This window comes from Erinaceus europaeus, chromosome 16 (genome assembly GCF_950295315.1).
Source record: "Erinaceus europaeus chromosome 16, mEriEur2.1, whole genome shotgun sequence".
Lineage (NCBI taxonomy): Eukaryota > Metazoa > Chordata > Mammalia > Eulipotyphla > Erinaceidae > Erinaceus > Erinaceus europaeus.
In genome coordinates, this window is record NC_080177.1 from 58,567,503 (window position 1) to 58,589,679 (window position 22,177).

General features: G+C 41.7%; 1 protein-coding gene across 2 annotated transcripts in view; it reads left to right on the forward strand.

Annotated features, from left to right (window-relative positions):
• The first annotated feature begins 395 nt into the window (after window positions 1-395).
• Window positions 396-22,177, forward strand: part of EGLN3 (egl-9 family hypoxia inducible factor 3) — a 38,563-nt gene continuing 16,781 nt past the window's right edge. The window contains exon 1 of one of the 2 annotated variants that reach the window (XM_060175193.1): window positions 396-1,076. In XM_060175193.1, coding sequence (XP_060031176.1) covers window positions 720-1,076 — 357 coding nt within the window. In that variant the 5' untranslated portion in view covers window positions 396-719. The remainder of the gene's footprint in view (window positions 1,077-22,177) is intronic. The other variant, XM_007516824.3, reaches the window with a different exon arrangement.

The window sequence follows — 22,177 nt, forward strand, 5'->3', positions numbered from 1 at the left end:
CACTGCTCAGCTCTGGTTTATGGTGGCCCAGGTATTGAACTTGGAACTTCAGAGCCTCAGGCACCAGAGTGTCTTTGCATAACCATTATGCTATCTACCCCTGCCCAACAAGATGTTTTATATAGTATTCCTGGGTATGTTGTTTTGTTCAAAAGCCCTGACCGTGGTGGTTTAACTATTCTTACCATTTCTGAGTTGGGGGGGTCCTGGTTTTTTAAAAGTTTATTCTGGGGTTTTATGCAAATCGACTGCGCTCTAAACCGCATGTCCTCTCCCCAGCCCCAGCTCCCCAGCTCTGGCTGGTCGGTGGGGCGCTGAAGTCCCGGGGAGGCCCGCGGTGCGCCGAGAGGGCGGCCCGGGGGCGGGGCCTGGGCGGGGCGCGCGACGCTTGTAGTCTCTGGCTCCGGGCTGGACCTCAGCCTCTCCCCGCCCGGGGCCGCCACCAGTGGTGGCTCCGCATCTCTTAAGGGGCTCAACTCTTCGCTGGGCCAGCCGGGCGCCGGCTGGAGGAACCCTGCACTACTCCTGCCGGCCAGGGAACAGAACCCCCGAGTTGGAAGCAACTTTCCCTTCTTCCTGGCGCCGTGGTGGCTGGCGGAGCGGGGCCGTCTCAGGTGGCCCAGGCGCCAGCCGTGCGCCCTGCAGCTCCGTGGTTCGCGCCCGTGGGTCCCCTCGCGGGGTGCACGCTGGGGGTCCCCGAGCTCGGCGCGGCGGGCGAGATGCCCCTGGGACACATCATGAAGCTGGATTTGGAGAAGATCGCCCTGGAGTACATCGTGCCCTGCCTGCATGAAGTCGGCTTCTGCTACCTGGACAACTTCCTGGGCGAGGTGGTGGGCGACTGCGTCCTGGAGCGGGTGAAGCAGCTGCACTGCACCGGGGCGCTGCGGGACGGCCAGCTGGCGGGGCCGCGCTCCGGCGTCTCCAAGCGGCACCTGCGGGGCGACCAGATCACGTGGATCGGGGGCAACGAGGAAGGCTGCGAGGCCATCAGCTTCCTTCTGTCTCTCATCGACCGGCTGGTGCTCTACTGCGGGAGCCGGTTGGGGAAATACTACGTCAAGGAGAGGTCCAAGGTAGGACAAGGGACAAGCAGAGCCCGCGCTCTGTCGCTGTCGCCTGCCCTGGGGTGGAAGCCAACTTTCGTCTTATTTTATTTGATAGAAAGAAATGGGGGGGGGGAGCGCACACCTGCATTGCTGCTTCACCTACTCCACAAGCTTCCTAGGTCCTTGTGTATGGTAGGTAATACGTGCACTTAATCAGGTGCGCCACCACCTGGCCCCCCCAACTTTAGTTTTTAGCCAACCAAGGAGTCAGCCAGTCTCCTATCCTCCTTACTCCTCCTCTGAGTAAAAGGCCACACTAAGGGACTCTGGTTTATAAGTGTAATGACCTTCTCTTAGTTTTGAAATAATGGCTCTGGTGGTGGACTGTCGGACAAGCAGTGACATTTTGATTTTTAAAGACAAGAGGCTCGGAAGTCCAAGTGGGGGACAGGTTATTAGACACACTGTGTACCAACCGAGACACAAACATGAAGAACTCATGATCACGTATGTCTAGAAACGTTGCCGAATTTTGCCTTTATTTTGTTTTTAAAGTCTTCTTGCAAAAACTCTCTTTAAAATCGTGTAGACATTTGGGATGTTGCAGTGTGGCAGCTGGCTTGTAGAATTTGGCAGGTGTGGAAAGTTTGACCAGTGAAAGGATAAAACTGCATTTTTGAGCGCTGCCATTGGCTTGTTGCATCCAGTGGGTACTATTTGATCATACATTTGAGAAAGTTCTCTCCTGTTGCTGAGCTCTCCCTTTTTAAGTATCCATTGATGGGAAAAGCAAATTCTGAAAATAAACCATGTTTTGCTTAGAATTGCCAGAAGTAACTCCTTGTCTATAATTTGTCTCAAAACATCTGAGGGTAAATTGTCAGAAACGTGGGGGTAGGACCATGCTGCTGGTGTATAAACATTACTTTTAGTTCCTTTTTACAAAGGATAATCCAGCGAATTTTCTAGTGGCAATTCTGAATGATTTTTTTTTGTTGTGGACTGGCATTAGAGACACTCATAATTATAGAATACTTTGCATGAGAAGGAAGGTAAACACTCAAGTATGTACCTTAAAAAACAGATTACATAGTGTTTTTGAATTTAAAATTGATTCTAAGCTAAAACCTACCTCTGCTGTCCCATAGCTAAGGGGAGCACTTTTAATGTTGAAAGAAATGAAGACTGGAAATGTATAGAAATAAAGAGGTGGAGGGAGGTGAATGGCAAAAGGGAGAAATCAGTGCTTCATACCTTTCAAACCAGGAGGACATGAATATGTGATAGCACCATTATTTTTATTTTAATACTATTCTATTAATGTGTTTATTATTAATAGTTTGTTATAAGATTGTAAGATTACAGTATAGTTCCACACTACATTCACACTCACCACCAAAGTTTCCACCTCTCAAAGATAACTAGTTCTCATAAATCTTATAAACAGTTTTCTTTGGAATTTTTGTTTGTTTGGTTGTTTTTGGCAAGTTCATGTAAATTAGATCTCTAGATTCCACATATGAGTGAAACCATCTGGTAATTGTCTTTCATCTCTTTGCTTATTTTGCTAAGCAAATGACTTCCAGTTCCATCCATTTTTGTCCCAAAGGACACAATGTCATCTTTTTTGTCCGCAGAGTAATATTCCATGGAATATATATCGCATAACTACTTCTTCTCCTCCTTCTCCTTCTCCTTCTTCTCCTCCTCCTCCTCCTTCTTCTTCTTCTTCTTTTTTTTTTTTTAACCAGAGCACTGATCAGTTCTGGGTTATGGTGGTGCTGGGGGATTGAACCTGAGATTTTGGAGCCTCAAACAGGAGAGTCTCTGCATAACCATTGTGCTATCTAACCTCGCCCTATCCCATAATTTCTTTAGGTAGTTATCTGTTGATGGACATTTAGGTTGCTTCCACTCTGGCTGTAGTAAATAAAGTGACAGCATCATTATTAAGCAGGCACAAAGAAAGTAAATCATTAAAACTAGTCATGAAGTAGATCTTAAAAGTAACATGCACATGCTGTCTTTAAATTTAAATTTGAAGAAAATTCAGAATTATCCAGACTGTAGAAGATTGATGTAAAGTGCCTCTTTCCTATTCTTCCATTATTTTGGTGATGGATTGGAAAGCCATTTGTCTTGATTAGTTCTGTCTTTTGCCTGACAGGACCTTGCCTGCTGGTCATGGGGGAGGGGGAAGACTACCCTCCATTTAGCAAAGGGGCTTGGGACTTCAACCTGGAAAATCAGATGGTTTACCAGTTTCTTGTTTTGTTCCATTTTTATTTAAAGTGTTTTTCAGGCTCAGGTGTTATGAATTTCTACCTTAAGTATTCTAGGACCAGAATTTACTTCAAGGAGGTCAGAATTAATTGGCAAAAAAGTCACTATTATATAAGTATTTTTATTAAGTTTTGACTTAATGGACACTAATAAGGTTTATTTATTTATTTATTTTTGTATTTTATTTACTCTATTTTTGAGAGAGATGCAGAGAGAGAAAGACACAGAGGCAAATACCAGAGCACTGCACAGCTCTGGCTTATTGTGGTGTGGGGGATTGAACCTGGGAGTCTCAGGCATGAGAGTCTCTTTGCATAACCATTATATGGCTATCTACCCCCCCCCCCCCAATAGGGTTTAGACTAGAGTATAAATTCAGAATGCATGGAAAACACTGTACCTGTGGGAAAGGAAGAAAGATTACTCAAGGTGATTCTTGAGCTCTAGGCTTTCTTTGGGGTAAAATCAGTTAACTCAGGTGACTGAATAGAGAAGAATTAATTTTTTGTCCACTAAAGAAATGCCTGTCCTTAACTATACTTCTGGCTTCCCTTTGGTTCTTTGGTCCAACCCCATCTGCATTGGTTTTGAATATTTCCTGATCATGTAGAACTGAATGCAAAACCAGGCTTGAGCAAACAATTATTAGTCAAAAGTTAAAAAAAACCAAAGTTTTCTTTGCTTGTGTAAAGAAGTATGTCTTGTGATCTTAGGGCTTTTATTTGAAGTCTGTTAGTTCCATGTTAATTTAATCACCCTTTTTTTAAAAAACAGGTACTTTTCTTCCTTCAGCTCAGTGCTTTTCTTAGTGCTTCTTCCCACAGAGATTAATCCTAGTTTTCTGCTGCTTCCTTAATGAAGGTTTTCAGTAAAAGATAAAGTTCTAGAAGGAAGCATTTATATATTTTAAATAAATATAAATAAATAGAAGTATTTTTTTAAATCAAAAAGTTGATTTTGCAGCTTTTTATTATGGGATTTTTCAAACATGTGGAGAGGCCAGTAATAATGAGCTTCCATTATCTGTTTTCAACAACTGTCAACATATTTATTTATTTATTTAAAATATTTTTATTATTATCTTTATTTACTGGGTAGAGACAGACAGAAATTGAGAGGGGGGAGATAGAGGAGAGACAGAGAGACACCTACATCACTTTGAATCTTCCCCCCCAAAGGTGGGGACTGGGAGCTTGAAGCCGGGTCCTTGTGCATTGTAACATGTGCACTCAACCGGGTGCGCCACCACCCAGCCCCTCTTATTTGTTTATTTATTTATTATTTTTATTGTTATTTTTTTTACGAGAGTACTGCTGAGCTCTGGTTTATGGTGGTAACCGGGATTGGACCTGGGGCCTCAGCCTCAGGTATGAAAGTCTTTCGTAAAACCACTATGCTATCGGGGGCAGGTGGAGAGACTATAGGTATTTATTTTGGACCAATTGTTCTTAGGTACTTTAATTATTGGGCTATGTTTACCTTTTCTTTCTGTTTACCATGTTTTATGGTTATTGATACATTCACTGTAATTATTTTTCCCCTGACTTTCAAAGGTCATGAGATAATCTAATAATGTCCTTTATTTCAGTGAAGCAATAACAGAGGCATAAGAAATAAAATATATCTAACCTAAAATTGAAATTGTGCAAAAGTTTGGAAAGAAATATTTTTAAAGTTCTGCCTTCCTGCCCTACAAGTTACCCCCATGCAGAATTTGTTTAACTTTACTTGGTGGTGGTGGTGGGAGGGGTGAGGGAAACAGGAATCCCAGCTAGCTAAAGACTAGTTGGGAGGTGGTTTCCTGTAATAAACTATAGTATGGCGCCCCCTAACTTCAAACACGTGATCATTGCTTTCAGCTATCAAAGGCTTATCTGTTATTTCATTTCAGAGAATGTAAACTATATCCAAGATAAATACTGGCCATAATTGGCTCCTTTTCCTTTGACTGCATAGCTGTTTTCCAGAGAATGCGTGAATTAGTAGAACCAAAAGCCTTCTGCTTGAAGCATCTTACTGATGCCTGAAGCATCTTATTGTAGCTAGTAACTCTAAAAACAGTATCTACCTTTATGAACAGTTTGCTCCATAAGGTACTGTGCTAAATACTTTGCAAGCATTGTACTACTTACTCTTCAGAACCACAGTCTTCAGCAAACTGAGTGAGTGAATTATTTCTCAAGATGACAAAGTCATTGGTAAAATGCGACTTTTCATAAGGGTTCGGGACTTAGGCTCGGGGTTATTAACCTTAGGTAAGGTGCTTAGTTTTCCCCAAGTGTAAAATGAGGGATAATAGTAACCTAGGTAAAGGATGGTACCCAGGTACCATGGAGAATCATAGTCACAGGATGCAGAACAAGTCCTTTTATTGTTTTCATTTTTTGTTCTTAGAGGCAGAGAGTGAAAGAGACGACAGCACTGAAGCTTCTTTTGGTGCTATAGGTAACAGGCTTGAATCTGGGTCATGCACATGGCAAAGCAGCACACTGTCCAAGTGACCTATTCCATCAGCCCAAGATGTTTTTTTTAGAGCACATTTTGAGGACTAGATGCCCTAAGTGATGTCTCTGGTAAGAACCTAAAAGAATCTGTCTATAAATGAGGAATTTTAATGGGATCAGACACTGAGTTTGAAGTACTAGAACATTTCACTGTAAGGAGATTCCTATAAAAGGCTTGTATTTAAAAATAACTCAGCTAGCTCTTAGAGGACAGAAATCAATCCACCGGAGTAGTTCACAGAATATAGCCTCAGGGACAGTGAAGTAGATAGATCATTTTATTGGGTGAGTTTTATAGTATTCTGGCCTTATTCTGTTGCTTGATATTTGGTAATGTGTACACTGTTGACTGATACTTGGGAACACAGAAAAGATAAGAGGAGTGAGTGAATGTATGTGTGGCTTTATAATACAATATGCTCCATTTCGGCCACTCTGCAACAATCTTAACTGCTTGCAGTGAATTAAGAAACCAGAGGGTATTTGTATATTCAATCACAAATCGTGAAGTCCCTCTCATTATATTTTTTGGATAAGGGAAAAGAAGTGAAAATGCTTATAAAACTATCCAAAGAAGCAAATTGAAAGTTGACTGATATGAAATAGTCACTAGCTTTGTTTTCACTTTTAAGTCGCTCCCTTTTGCATGGATTAATCATTTTTATTCCTCTTTGTTGAGCTTTCACCAATCTCTGTTTATTTAAGATGAAGTGATTGAAGGTACATGGCGCTTTAATTCTACAGATTTCTGGAACTAGAGAGTTCTCAGAACTCTCCTATACCCAGTTCTTCAGTCATTCAGACATTAAGGTATTTTTATCTTTGGAGAAATGGCTCCTCAGCAGGACCTAAAGAGGAACTGGAGTGGGCTCTGGGCCCCAGCTACAGTGTTTTAGTTTGCAAGGGACTCTCCTGGCTGGATGTGCTCTATTTATAAGGCAGGGAGGCCGGGAGACAGTATCTTCAACTGCATTCTTCTCTATGGGATTTTTTTTTTTTTTAAAGAAATATATATGTTTACTTATTTTTGGTTAGGGACAGAGAAATTGAGAGGGAAGAAGGATATAGAGAGGGAGAGAGACAGAGAGATACCTGTAGTACTGCTTCACCACTTGTGAAGATTTCTCACTGCAGGGGTGGGGTTGGTAGGGGAGGGTTTGAACTGAAGTCCTTGCACACTGTATTACGTGCTCTCAACCAGGTGTGCCACTGCCCAGCCCCGTTGTATGGGAATTGTAAATATAGTTCTGACTTAAAAATTGATTTCTTCATCATAGGTGGAGTTATGTCACCTGTCTGTACATTTGATATTAGGGTATCATGAATTGTTTCCTTATGACCTTACTAGATAGACTCAAGTTAAACTTGTAAATTCTTTCTTAATTGATAACTCCATCTAGAAGGATTTCAAAATGTGCAAGTAATAAGAAACTTTGCATGTTACAATTCCATTCTGAAAACACACTATGTGTGGAAGACTTCTCTGACAAAACTTAAATGTGGGGATGGAGTTTAAACCATGGCAAACCATCTCCAAGTACTTCAGCATTTGCATGTAAGGACAAAGTTCAGAAGACACCTGGCATGTGGGCCACATTTACTCAGTTTGGCAAGACCTCTGCTTTTGACTCACCTTTGATAAATTAAATGACAATTTGATCTTGGCCTATCGAACACCAAGGAAGCCTGTTGAACACGAACGAGCAGTTTGTAGGCTAGCACTGTGGAGAAGGTTGTTTTTTTGTTAATTGTTACAGCAACTGACTTGAAAATTCCTTTATAGCAGTACTTTGTAACTGTTAACTATTATTGCCCTAAGAAATGGGTGTCATTTTTCTCCAGTGTTTGTCACATACACATGTTCTGACAGTAATGATAGTTCAGCTGTGTTCTGCTGGGCAACTGCCAGGGGTGCCCAGCAGGTAGCTGAATCTAGAGACACTGAAATTGTAAATGTGACCAACAAATCATTTTATGCTGCCAGTCTCAAGAATTGGGTTTCGGCAGAATGCCAGAAGCCCTTCAGTCGGCTCAAATTCAGAACTCTGAGTCTGTTTGCCAAGTAAGATTAGTTAGCTTGATTCATTATACATAGTATGTGTACCCCATTTCCCTCCATTATTTTAATCTTAACCCAGCCAGCATGGCACTTAACCATCATCTTGTATCTTCCTTTGCTATTATTCACTTGTGGGTGAGTTCCTGTTCTTGTATCTGGTGAACTGGCAGTGACTGGGTGTCATGTTTTCTACCCGGGTGTGACCCAGTCCCAGCTATAGGGACACGTGAGTTTGCAGTTGTAGAATGCAGGCATTCAGATCTTGAATCAAATTCATCCAGCACCTCCTTGGTATCCTTAGTGTTCAGTACAAAACTAATACCTTACTAAATTAAGCCAGATTTTTACTCTTTAGGATATATATTGGTCAACATTTCTCAAGTTCTGGAGTAAATATGCTTTCTCATATTAATATTATTCTTTTCAAATGAGACCAAAATGTCATTATATATGAGAATAATCTCAAAATACATATAATCAAAACACTTGGTAGTAGTAACTATTTGCCAGTGGGAAGAAGACAGAATGAAAAACTATTCCTGGTGTCAGTGATATTTCTGTTTGACTCTACTTGGGGAGTATTCAACGTACTACACTTCTTATTTATTTATCTAAATTTATTTTTAAAAACCGGAGCATGGCTCAGTTCTGGCCTATAGTGCTGTCGGGGATTGAACCTGGGTCCTTAGAACCTCAGTATGAAAGTCTTTTTGAATAACTATTATGCTTCCTCCCCACCCAGGATACTATTCTTCTACCTGAGCATAACCTGGAAGTAGTAAAGATACACTAAAACAGTTTGAATACCTTTCAGTCTCATAGAAAAAGAGATATGTCAGTTCCCCTCCCATTAGTCAGAAATCCAAGTGCCTCACAAAGATTGATTTCCTATTCATACTGTTAGCCAGACTAATTTGAGTGACCAGTGTCGATAAGCAAAACCTTTCTTTTCTTTTCCTTTCCTTTCTTTTCTTTTCTTTTCTTTTCTCTTCTTTCTTTCTTTTCCCTCCAGGGTTATTGCTGGGGCTTGGTGCCTACACTACTACGAATCCACTGCTCCTGGAGGCTATTTTTCTCTTTTTGTTGCACTGTTTTTTTTTTATCATTGTTGTGGTTATTATTATTGTTGTTATTGATGTCATTGTCATTGTTGGATAGGACAGAGAGAAATCGAGAGAGGAGGGGAAGACAGAGGAAGAGAGAAAGACACCTGCAGACCTGCTTCACTGCTTGTGAAGCGACCTCCCTGCAGGTGGGGACCCTAGCGCGGGTCTTTGCACTTTGCGCCATGTGCACTTAACCCACTGCGCTACCGCCTGGCCCCCTAGGCAAAACCTTTTTAAGATACAAATACTGGAGGCTCAGGAAAGAACATGCAGTTATACTGGTTAAACTTTATCTTATTTTGTGCTTTTTTTTTTTTTTTTAGGTTTATTGTGGAACCTGAAACTTTGCCAACTTTATTATTAAATTTTGTTTTGCTTTCATCATAGAAATCATTGAGGGAGCTATTTTAAAGGACTTTACTATTATTATTAATTATAAGCCACCTGCCTTCAGTTTTCATTCTTCTTATAATCCATTTTAATGTGCTTTTTCCAGAGTACAAGTTGTTCAAAATCCAAATCTAGCCATACAGTCTCCATGCTTAAAAAAACTTTTTTTTTTTTTTTAAATCTCTCCCCCAATTGTCTAATGTATATGCTGTGGGCTTCTCAGCATGCTTTTAAAGACTCTTCAGGTCTGACCCCATCTGACCTTTCTACACTTAATCTTCCATGCACCACCTTCCTCCCTCCCAATCCCTGAAATGCTAGAAATGGATTTGCCAGGCATAATGAGCTACCCCGTTGTCTTTTACTTTTCAAAACCCGTCTTAGTACCATCTCCATGAGGTCTTCTTCTCCCTAGAGCTCCATGGGTGGCTCAGCCAGGCCTCCCCACTACCGCTAATTGTTTGACTGCCTATTCTGCCTTCCATTTCTCTCAGATTCCGTGAAGGCAGACAGCTGATACATACTTTTGTTGGTCTAAGTTTTTTCAACGTATACTTTCAGTGTCTCACCTCATCTCTGATCATTTATAAGTGCTTCAAAAGAGCCTTGATATAAAAAATGTCAGGATGTCAGAGCGGTTATGCCAACAGACTCTCATGCCTGAGGCCCCAAAGTCTAGGTTCAATCCCCTCCTCCCCCCACCACCATAAGCCAGAACTGAACAGTGCTCTGGTTAAAAATTTTTGTATGTATATATAAAAATATGTACATATATATGTTGCTAGGAAGAAAGGTTTTGACACATCTAATGTTAAAGTGTGAGAATACTTTATTAGATTAATATGCAGTAAAGGGTCATCTTAAAGCTGAGGCTTTAGTCAAGTTATATTATATTTATTATTTTTTTTAATTGGCAGAGACAGAGAGGCAGAAAGAGAGAGTAGAGTCCACGGCACTAACAGCAGAGGGGCCAGGTTTGAACCTGGGTTATACCCACGGCAAAGCGACACATTAGCTGTTTCAGCAATCTTCATTCTGAAATGCTGTTCTTTGCTCCAGAAAGTACAAGTCACCTACATACAGCTTATACACACAGGTCTGGCTCAGACTAGCAGGGAACCCAGCAGAGTGAGGCTAGTGCCCAGCTCTGATGCCCACTCAGCCACTGACAAGCAGCATGTAAGGACTTCAATTTCCATTTATAAGACTGAGCTTTACTTATTTATTTTTTTCCTATTTCACTAAATTTAGTCAACACCTACTAGAAGGCACTAGGATGGATGGAAAGTTTACATTTTGTTTAGTCTCACTGTGATCTTGGGGAAGTCAGCTCTCTTCCTCATTAAGAACATGAGCCCAATAATACCTACCTCCTTTCAGGATCACAGGGAAGTCAGTGAAAATCAAGAATACGTTTCCACCTGAGAGGACAAATAGATGCTTTCAGTGACTTTTATCGGATTCTAGAAGAAAGCACACTCAGCTCTGACATGACAGTTATCCTCAACTCCAGTGTTTCCTGCCTGGAATCACACTGTGCAGACCAGGCCAGGATCAGCTCTTTGAATTCCTCTCACCTTTTGTTCAACTCACCACCTCCTGTGCCCCAAACTTAACTAGTGCATTTGGCTAATCACTCCTTACCTTCGATCTTTAGGGGTGAGGCATTGCACACAGTCCTGTGGTTTTTGCCAGAGAGTAGCCTTGATCCAGGCTTGTCATTGGTCCATTGCCAGGAAGCTTGGTGTAGATGCAAATTCTTGGTCTTCTTCCCATATCTACTGACTCAGAAATTTGCAAGTCCTCTAGGTGAGTCTTCTGCTTGCTAAGGTGTGAGAAACACTAATAAAAATTAATAATTGGGGAGTCGGGCGGTACCACAGCAGGTTAAGCGCACATGGTGCAAAGCACAAGCACTGGCTTAAGAATCCTGGTTCAAACGCCCCCCCCCCCCCCCCCCCGCTCCCCACCTGCAGGGGCGTCGCTTCACAGGCAGTGAAGCAGGTCTGCAGGTGTCTTTCTCTTCCCCTCTCTGTCTTCCTCTCTCCATTTCTCTCCTATCCAGCACCGACGACAACAACAATAATAACTTCAACAATAAAACAAGGGCAACAAAAGGAAATTAATTAATTAAAAAATTAATAGTCGAAGGTTAAATAGCAGTGGTATTTAACCTACAACATTTCCTAGTAGAGAAACATCAGAGTTCATCAGTTGATCTAAAATTTTTCCATTGCTGACACTAAAGCTGCAAGTATTTTTCATTCATTGGGGAAATGTTTTTAAAAGCATTAATTAATTTTTAGATAAAGACAGACATTGAAAGAGACAGGAGATGCCTGCAGCACTGCACTGCTTATGAAGCTTCCCCCTTGCAGGTGGGGACCAGGTGCTTGAACCTGGGTCCTTGTACATGGTATCCTTGTGCTCTGCTGGGTGTGCCACCACCTTGTCCCTTTTGGGAAATCTTTTAAGACAAATCCAACATGTTAGTATGTAAAGCAACATACATCCACCCTTTCTGTAAGTTGTACCTACAAATACATCTTTCAGAAACAGAACTTGAGCAGATTCTCTCCTGATGTGTTGAATGGAGGAACACTGGGACACAAATAAACCATCCCTGTCCCTGAGACTCAAAACTAGGCATTTCTGCATTTCTAGTCCCTAGGCTGTTCCCTTCTTCTTCTTCTAGCGTTTGCCCTTCTTCCGTAGCCAGTCAACAGGTCAGGTTGAAAGCTGTCAGGAGCTGCTTGTTGCTGGCTTTGAAAGTGACTGGGATCCATGTGGATTCAGTCGGCTAGGAAGGATCGTCAGTTTCCCCAGTGAATGGGTACTCACGGGATGCACCACGAGAAGGTCGATCCAATGCATCCCAAAGGCTGTTCCCCAAATAGTGTCTTTTCCTTCTTTCTTTTTCTTTTTTTTTCCCTTTCCCCTCCCCACTTTCTTTTCTTTAATTTTTTTTAATTGATTTAATAACGATCGACAAGACTGTTGGATAAGAGGGGTACAATTCCCACCACCAGAGTCCCACTTCCCATCCCCTGCCTTGGAAATTTTCCTATTCTTTATCCCTCTGGGAGCATGGATGCAGGATCATGATGGGGTGCAGAAGGTGGAAGGTCTGGCTTCTGGAATTGCTTCCTGCTGGACATGGGTGTTGGCAGGTCAGTCTATACTCCCAGCCTGTTTCTATCTTTCCCTAGTGGGGTAAGGCTCTAAAGAGGTGGAGTTCCAGGACACATTGTTGATGTCTGCCCAAGGAGCCCCCTCCCCTACTTTCTTAAAAGAGCCTTTTACTTTGTAAGACATCTTCTTTGTGTTGATCTTTTACTCCATAGTAGGGGGGTGTCCAGTATATCCCACTTAACACGATTGTAGAAATTTCTCTGTTCAAGGCACTCTAATTAGTGTTGTAGAGTTGAGATATCTTGTAAACAAACTTCCTTGAAACACTAAGGAGACTTGATTGCACGTCTAGGAGTCCTTTGCTTCCAAAGAGAAGTAAGCTCTTTGTATTTGCTTTTTTTTTTTTTTTCCCCTGCATTGGTTATTTGTCTTCTGATTTTAGAATAAGTTTGAAAACCTTGCCTGGTGTTGACCTGGGCTAGTAAGTAGGGTCTTAGAGAGACTGACCTCCCACACTCCCAAGCCATGAAAAAATGAAGCAGCAACTGCAGGTAAGATATAGACTGATAGTTGACAGGTTGCATTCCAGAGATTTTATAGTGAGATTGAACTTGTGAGTATAGTAGAAGTAAAGAAAACTTAAACAGCTAGTATCATTGTTGCCTTTGGCTTCTTCTTCCCTCCCCAGAGCTTTATTTATAGATTTAATGGCAAGCATGTTACTTTAAAATAAAACCTTTTTTTTTCCAGTCTTTTAATTTTCTATTTTATTTATTTATTTATTTATTTATTATCAGCACTGTTCAGCTCAGCCTTATGGTGGTGCTGGGGGATTGAACCTGGTACCTTTAGTACCTTGGACCTAAAGCTGTTTTGCTTTATGCCATTGTGCTATTCACCAGCCCTGGTTTTTTTTGTTGTTGTTGTTGTTTTTTAAGTTTCTATCATTACAGAAAAGATGTTCGATAAGGATGAAAGGTTGTGAGGTACTTCAAATAGATCTGAAGATCTTAGTTTCCTCATAAAATAGGGCAACTTGGTTAATGTTAGACATCAGAGCAACTGCTGAATTAGTTAGTAAAGCTTACTTTGATGGGTAAGGCCGCACACACTGTAGCCAGGCTAACTTGGTTTGAAATTTTCTATTACCTAATCTCCCTGTGCCTTAGTTTTCTCATCTCAAAAAGGAGATAGCAGTGGCTCCTATCTCATAGGGCTATTCTGTCTATTGAATGAGGTTGTATTTGTGAAGCGCCTAGAACAGTGTTAGACATAGCACACACACGAAACGTTTGTTCAGCAAGTAAGTGGGGCTACTCAGCTTCATGAGTTCTCCTTCTAGCTGACTTGCCATGTGTCATTTCAAACAGCAGATATATTTTTCTAAGTGCTGGAATGCAAATATAAATATAAGATCAGATTTCCTTCAATGTTCTTTAGCTTTATTTTTTCCCAGCATACTTGCCATATTCCAGTTTAATCTTAAATTCATTGAGAATCACAGATAAAGTGTTTTGCAGGCATTCAGGTCTTTTCTGTCCTAAAAGACGACTTCTTCAAGTCATTTTTCATGACATGTTTGACTGGTAACTACATTTTTTTTTTTCATATAACATCCATTAACGAAGTCTTCTTTTACCAACTTTTTCTCTCTCTCTTTTCATCATCTTTCCTTTCTTTCTTGTTTATTTATCTATTTATTTATTGCCAAAGCACTGCTCAGCTCTGCCTTATGGTGTTCTGGGGGATTGCATGAAGGACCTTTCAGCAACAGGCCTGAAAGTCTATTGCATAAGCATTGTGCTGTCGTCCCACCCAGCACACCAGCTATATTTAAGTTACCATGTTTCTTAAGTTTCTCAAGATTAATTTCAGGTGAGAACTGAAAGATAACCCCTGCTTAATTCCTTTTTTAAAATATTTACTTATTTATTCCCTTTTGTTGCCCTTGTAGTTTTTATTGTTGTTATTGATGTTGCTGTTGTTGGATAGGACAGAGAGAAATGGAGAGAGGAGGGGAAGACAGAGAGGAGGAGAGAAAGACAGACACCTGCCGATCTGCTTCACTGCTTATGAAGCGACCTCCCGGCAGGTGGGGAGCAGGGACTCGAACTGGGGTCCTTATGCCAGTCCTTGTGCTTTGCACTAAGTGAGCTTAACCCCCTGCTTACTTCCTTGACCACTCAACAGTCACAAGCTTTGTTTTTTCCCACTTATGCTCAGAGCCTTTAAAGAGGTTCATATAGAGTTTACTTTCTGTGATGAGGTTGTTTCTCACAACCTTATATACTGTAAATTCCTATCTTCATATTGCCTTCAGGATTACTCACAAAGTTTTCTCTAGGGAAAGCTAGCTTCTAAGTTCACAAGATAACTTCCAGTGTTAATGGCATCTGCTGAGAACTTGTAAGGAGTGTCAGTCAGGACAGAGCCCTGCTGCTCACCCTTCCCATAACCAGGAAATTAAATGACATTGTTTGTAAAGTGCCACCCTGTGATGCCACCTGGCTATTTGGATTCCCTAGGAAATGGCAGCTGTTAACTCTCTGCGGTAAAGACAATAGAAATGCTTTAGTTAAATGCCCTTGGTGAGGTCCTTAACCCAGGGCCTGGCTGACTTTCTGCAGATTTAAAAATTCTAAGGAAGCCCTTACTCAAAGCATTTCTGCGGTGACCCGGCTAGAGCTAGGGGGAGGGCTCCCTCATGCTGTGCTGATCTCCTCTGCTCTGCGGTCTGCCGCGGTGTGCTCCTCGGGTGTGGGCTGGCTGCCACCCTCACGCAGCGCACGTAGCCCTGTCACTCAGCAGTCACTGGGCTGGCTGCGCGCCAGGCCTCCGCGGGAAGGGCCGCCTTCCCAAACCCAAACAGCCTGTATTGATATGCCGATGTTCCCGGCCTGTTTACTGTGCCTAATTGCTGGGCTCTGGCTGAATCCTCTCCAAGGAAAGGAATTAACCACAGATCAGAAAAGGAATGGCAATCTCTTAAATTCCTGGCCTCTGAGAGTTTCAATGACTTCTTGGGGGGAGGGTAATACAAGTCATGCAGTAAGGAAGCAAGGCATCCCTGGAATAGAGTCATCTAATCTTGATCTATACAGTTAGCCTCAACAGGCCAGGGAAGCCCCTGTAATTGTATGCAGGCTTCTCTCTCTTTTATCTTTCTTTGTGCATTTCTGAGGTGGGACCCCCAGCTATTGAAGACTCTCAAGGCGTTTGGTAGAATTATCACTGAACTAGGAGAGCTAGAAAGAAAAAGTTCCAGAATCTAGGTTGGTGTTGACAATTGTTTGGATAATCTGTAATCTATTACAGTAATAGGAGGGACACAAGTGAAAAGTTCGCCCGTAAGATTAGGTTACCCTGTGAGGAAGATGCCCACTGCCTTCCAGGCACTGCCCACCACTCTGGAGCAACACAGAGCTGGTTACAACATCTTATGTCTCTTTCATTTTTGGAAATCCTAGCTTTATGGCAGAATTCAGGTGTGGGGGGAGTGGTGGTAGTCCCATGCTGGAGGAGAGGTAATACACAACAGGGATCTGGGACCATGGGTTCAGGATGAACAGGGGTTTAGTATCAATTTAGGAAGAGTAGTTATCAGTATAGAAATGAATAACTTGGGGTTTGTTGAAATGATTACTTACTTCACAGGTATTTGACTCTAATGTTCCTAATCTTTCATTTTAGTTAGACAGTGAAACGTTGGCAAGGGCGGCAGGCATGGCAACTGAACACGGCTCATGTTAAAAGCATATTTCCTATTTTTCCCTTCCTTTGCTTCTTTAGTCTTTAGCTAGAGATTCTAGGAGGAAGGAAATACATTTGCTCCTGACCAGCAAGGCACATGAGCCAGATGCCAAAATAAGTTGTGATCGTTGGTGAATTCTTCTTCCCCCCTACCTCACTTAGATTAGCCACACCTAATTTCAGATGCAAATCTAGAGGAAGTTTAGAGGGAATTTGTGAAAACCCTAAAGCACTTTAAATACTCCTGAACTTTTATCACCCTGAGAGTCTACTTTTCGGTTTAGTATCATAGAAAGCATCGAGCTAGCAGCAGTGGGGGCTTTGTTGAGTGACATTTTCTTGAAATTTAGAGAAAAATTTGTATAGATGCCAACATCTGAAATAACTTGACATTGTTTTGGAGGCATTTAAGTGGGCACAACAGTGGATCCCACAAATACTTTTAAAGATCAGATACCACTGAACAAAGATGGAAACGAAAGGCTAAAGGAATCATTCCAGTTTGTTTCTCATGGTGTCTGGATTTAAGTCACTTGCCCTCGCTTTTTGGAGTGCTTTCACTCCTATTCAGAACCAAATGGAAAACAACACATTGGCTTAATGTATCTTTTAATTTTTAAATCACAAAGCTTGTAAAGATCATGCTTCTTTTACTGTCTCAATTCAGACTTTCCCGTGATGTGCCTGCCTACAATAACAGTCTGCTTACAGATTATTTTTTTCAAAACATCACAAGCTATGTGATTTTTTTTTCAATTTATTTTTTTATTATCTTTATTTATTGGATAGAGACAGCTAGAAATTGAGGGGGAAGGGAGAGATAGAGAGGAAGAGAGACAGACACCTGCAACACTGCTTCACCACTCATGAAGCCCCTCCCCCAAGTGGGGACTGGAGACTTGAACCTGGGCCCTTGTACATTATAACATGTGTGCTCAACCTGGTGCCCCAGATTTTTTTTTTTTTTTTAAATACAAGAACTTCAATTGCAGAGTTGCTACTGGCACGTAAAGGGCCTTCTTCCAATTACTTACTAACAATTCCCCCAAAACCCCCACACCCTGCTCCCTTTACGCATATGAATTACCAGATGGGGTCCCTTCCTCTGTGCATGCCTTTGTGATTACAGGACAGAAAGAGTACAATCACAGGGCCACCCTGCTCACTGTCCATGGTTAGTGTATGCCTTAAAATAGGTGCCGAACGAACACACACTACCAACCCAAAATGACTTAACTTGTATTTAAGTTACCAGTACACCCTGGAGTGGAGCCTGCTGCAGCTGTAACCCACTGCTGAGTAGAAACACTGGCATTTTGTCACCTCAATTTTGCAATTTAGGTTGTTGCTCAAATATGAACTAAACCCATTTCTGCCCAGAGGATGTCAGCTGATATATCCACACCTCTGACAAGTTGCTTTGCTTGGCTCTTTTTCTAAGCTAAAGAAGGTACATGCATGGTCTTTTGTATTTCTTCTCAGGTCTGTATACTTTTAACTCTGTATAGTTTTTTCTTGTGGCAACCAGACAAGGAATCCTGGGCCTTCATTACTGTGTTAATAGCCCATTTGTGGAAGAAACTCAGCAAGAAGATGTGACTTCCAAATGTAGCCTGCCTGATGCAGTGTGTGTGTGTGTGTGTGTGTGTGTGTGTGTGTGTGTGTGTGTGTGTGAAATGTTGGGGTGAAAATATATATTTTTTAAAGTGTACATATAAATCTGATTGCCCACTACTCTCTGAACTCTAAAGATAGTGGGTCTTTGCAAAAGACACCAAATTCTTGAGGAAACTAACACATTCCTATCTACATGACTGCTCCAGAGTTGCCTTTCCATTCACATATAGAAAGAAGAAGGGGGTGGAGCAGGTGGCAGCATGCCTGGTTAAGAGCATGTGTGCAGGGACCCAGGTTCAAGCCCCTTGACCTCACCTGCAGGGGTCTAAATGTCTCTTTCTGTTTTCCCTCCCCTATCAATTTCTCTCTGTCTCTATCTAATAATTAATATATATATATATACACACACATACATACATACATACGTACATACATACAGGGAGTCGGGCGGTAGCGCAGCGGGTTAAGCATAAGTGGTGCAAAGTGCAAGGACCTGCGTAAGGATCCTGTTGAGTATCCCCCCCCCAGTCTAAGGCCCCCCCCACCTGCAGGGGGTCGCTTCACAAGGGTGAGGCAGGTCTGCAGGTGTCTTTCTCTCCCCTCTCTCTTTCCCTCCTCTCTCCATTTCTCTCTGTCCTATCCAACAACAATGACATCAATAACAATAGCAATAATTACACCAATAAAACAACAAAGGCAACATTTAAAAAATAATATATATATGGAAGGGATACGCTAGTACCAAATCTTCCTTCAATGCCGTGACAACTCCATGTCAAAACGTTTAAGTAGAATTGGATCCTTGAAGGGGAGACATTCCAAAGCCTCAGTTAAGAGGAACACAAAAAGCACATCATTAGTTGTAAAGAGAGCTGACATTAGTCAGCATTTAGTAGGTCCCTCCCAGGCCTTGCACTGAGTATTTCACTGAGGTTCTCTGCCTGGTCTTTACAAACCCATTTTTACAGGTGTGAAAAGAGGTTTATTACACATCAGTTGGTACTGAAGATTCATTTTATTCAAAATACTTGTACTCAAGACTATTCATAGTTCAGATTTGTGCAAAGATTGACATTTCTGCATAGTATTTCGAAGGATCCAGATTTGACTATGTATCACATTAACCCATTAAAGGTCACTCAGCTAGACAGCCTTACATTTATGTTATTCTTGACAAATTTTAAAAAACTTTTTACCAATACTCTCCTTCCTTCCTTCCTTTGATAAATCGGGGGTGGGGTAGAGAGGGAGAGAGACACCTACAGCACTGCTTCACCAGTTGGGAATCTTCCCACTTGGGTCCTTGCACATTATAATATGTGTGCTTAACCAGATGCACCACCACCTGGCTCCTTTTTGACAATTTTGAAAAAATAGGTTCACGTTTATTGTGAATGTTACAAATAAGTAAGATCTTTTAATATTTTTTATTTGTAGAGTTATAATTTAGATAGACTGCCACTCTGCTGTAAGTTGTTCAACATCAAAGCTGACTCCAAAGATATGAATTAAGGAAAATACATTCTGTACAAGTCTGTTCTGTTGGTTGTTATTAGTGAACTAAGTGGTGAGTAACTAGAGAATTGTTGTGATGTAATTAGCATGTAGCTGACAAATGGATTAATACACATATGGGCTGAAGTCAGGACGGAGCTTAGTGCCAGGTGGAATAGACTCATTCTGTTGCTACACGCTGCCTGCTTCTGGTTCTAGACTGCTTGCTTCCAGCTCTCAGCTTTCCTAGGTGATCAACCCTTTCTTGGCTGCTTCTCCCAGGCCTCACACACGTGAATTTAAACCTTGGTAATTAACCTTTCTCCTGGGTCTGGTCTATTCTTAACCCCTTATTTCCCAGCACCTTCTGTGGCTCTCGGTGACCCCAGCTGAGGTTTCCCAGGACCCACCATACTGCTACTGACCGGAATAAATGAACACTTATGGCTGAACTTCTGGTAACTAACTCATGGACTTATGAGCCTAGCTTATTCCTACCTTTGCTAATAATTGCTTTTTTTTTTTTGCCGTACCTAAAATACCGTACTACTCTACCACCCAAATAAAGCTTTGATTGTTTAGACCTGATCCCAGCTGTGCCAAAGCCCAAGTCCTTCTGTTTATTTTTAATTACAAGGGGGGGTCAGGCGGTGGCGCACTTGGTTGAGTCCTCACATTTTTAATTACAACAGAGAATGATCCGGACAGATAGACCCCTTCTCACCTGTAGGTCTAAAATGCTGAAAGGATTGTGGAGATGGTCAGCTTTTTGAAATAGTTTATGCATAAGCTGTAGTAGGTTTCTATTAAAAGCATTCTATTTAGGTATTGTGTTGGACCTCCTGGATTTAATTTTTTTTTACCTGAGATTGATGAGATTTTTTTTTGAGGGGGTTAATGCTTTACAGTGCTATCATTGACATATGCACACAATTTCATTATGTACTAGGCCCCCCCAAATTTTCTTCCTGTCCTTCTTCCCCCTCCCTCCCCAGAATCCTTTGCTTTGATGTAATACACCATGTCCAGTCTATGCTTCACTTTGTGCTCTCCCTCCTCATTCCCTACTTTATTCAATCCCACTAATAAGTGAGACTATTTGATATTTGTCTTCTTTTTGGTTTATCTCACTCAACATGTCCCCAAGTTTCATCCAAAAAGATGCAAAGGAGACTATCATTTTTAACAGCCGAGTAGTATTCTGTTACATATATATATATATATCTCACAGGGTTTTTTTTAGCCACTCATCTGATGTTGGACATCTGGGTTGCTTCCAGGTTCTGGCAATAACAAACTGTCCTGCTGTGAACATAGGTATACACGGATCTCTTCTGATAGGTGTTTCTGTCTCCTTTGGATAAATCTCCAGGAGAGGAATTGCTGGGTCACTGGGTAGGTCCATTTCTAGTGTCCCAATAAGCCTCCAAATTGCTTTCCACAATGGTTGGACCATTTTGCACTTCTAGCAGTGCAGAAGTATCCCTTTTCCTTCACATCCTCTCCAACATTTGTCATTTCTGCCCTTTCACCTGTTCTCATAGGTGTAAAGTAGTACCTCATTGTTGTCTTTATTTGCATTTCTCTGGTGATCAGTGACTTTGACCACCTTTCTCTGAATCTCTTCTTCGGTGAAATGTCTGTCCATGTCCTGATCCCATTTTCTAATGGGGTTGCTTGTTTTTGTGTGTGTGTGTGTGTGTGTGTGTGTGTGTGTGTGTGTGTGTTTTGTGCTCATGCTTAGTTTACTGAGTTCTTCATGTATTTTGGTTATTAGTCCTTTGTCTGATGTGTGTAGTGTAAAGACCTTCCATGCCATTTGGGTGTCTTTCTATTTGGGTGGTGGTATGAAGTCAGCTCACCAATAAATCTGATAGAACAATTACTTAACTACTTTCTTCTTCATTTGTAGTTTCTAGGGAATATCCTTTTCTCCTCCTCTTCCTCCTCCTTCTTTAGAGCCAAGATCTTGTGCATGTGCATGATGCTCACTGATGCAGGGCTGCCTTTCCATTCCTTTCCATTCAGATATATGAAGAAGAGATACCACAGCACCAAATCTCCTCTTAGTGCTATGACAACTCCATGCAGTACCTGGACTCAAGCCTGGACTGTGCACATGGCTAGAAACGTGTTTGCTGACTCCCTAGGGAACAGCTTTTGTTACTTGGATTTGATAATTAAACCTGTACACATCTTCAAAAATGACTTACACAGTCCCTGTCTGAGCATGGCTGCCATAGTTTCCAGAAGGCAGATCTCTGGTCTGGAGCCAGGAAGTTCACAGTAAATGAATGATGGCATGATGAATGCATAAAGGAACCTGTGGGTTTATCATCATAGCCAAAAAACGCTATATACTTAACATATTAATCCAGCCGGGGAGTTTGGCAAATAAAAATAAGATGTTGCCCTGATCAGTGTCAGCTTTATTTCTTGGCAGGTTTGTCACATGATACTTGAAGTACTCTGGCCCCCATACTGAATTGTTGTGAAGCATTATCCTTCTTGATACACTCTAAATACCTTCCCTGGCTTGATGAGGTTTAGATAGCAACTCAGTTGAACGGATCAATTTCCGGGGTTTGTTTCTGCCCCGTGCACAAATTGGCACAGAAGTGAGACTAGCTTCTTAGTGTATCCTTTTGACTCTTGGTTTTAGATTATGCCAAAGACTAATAAATAGCTGGGAATGTAACCAAGCCAGGACCCATCTTCTATGGCTCTTGTCCAGAAAAACACTGATAAAACTGGCCAGTATAGTTTTGACAGGCCCACTGAGTCCCACAATGA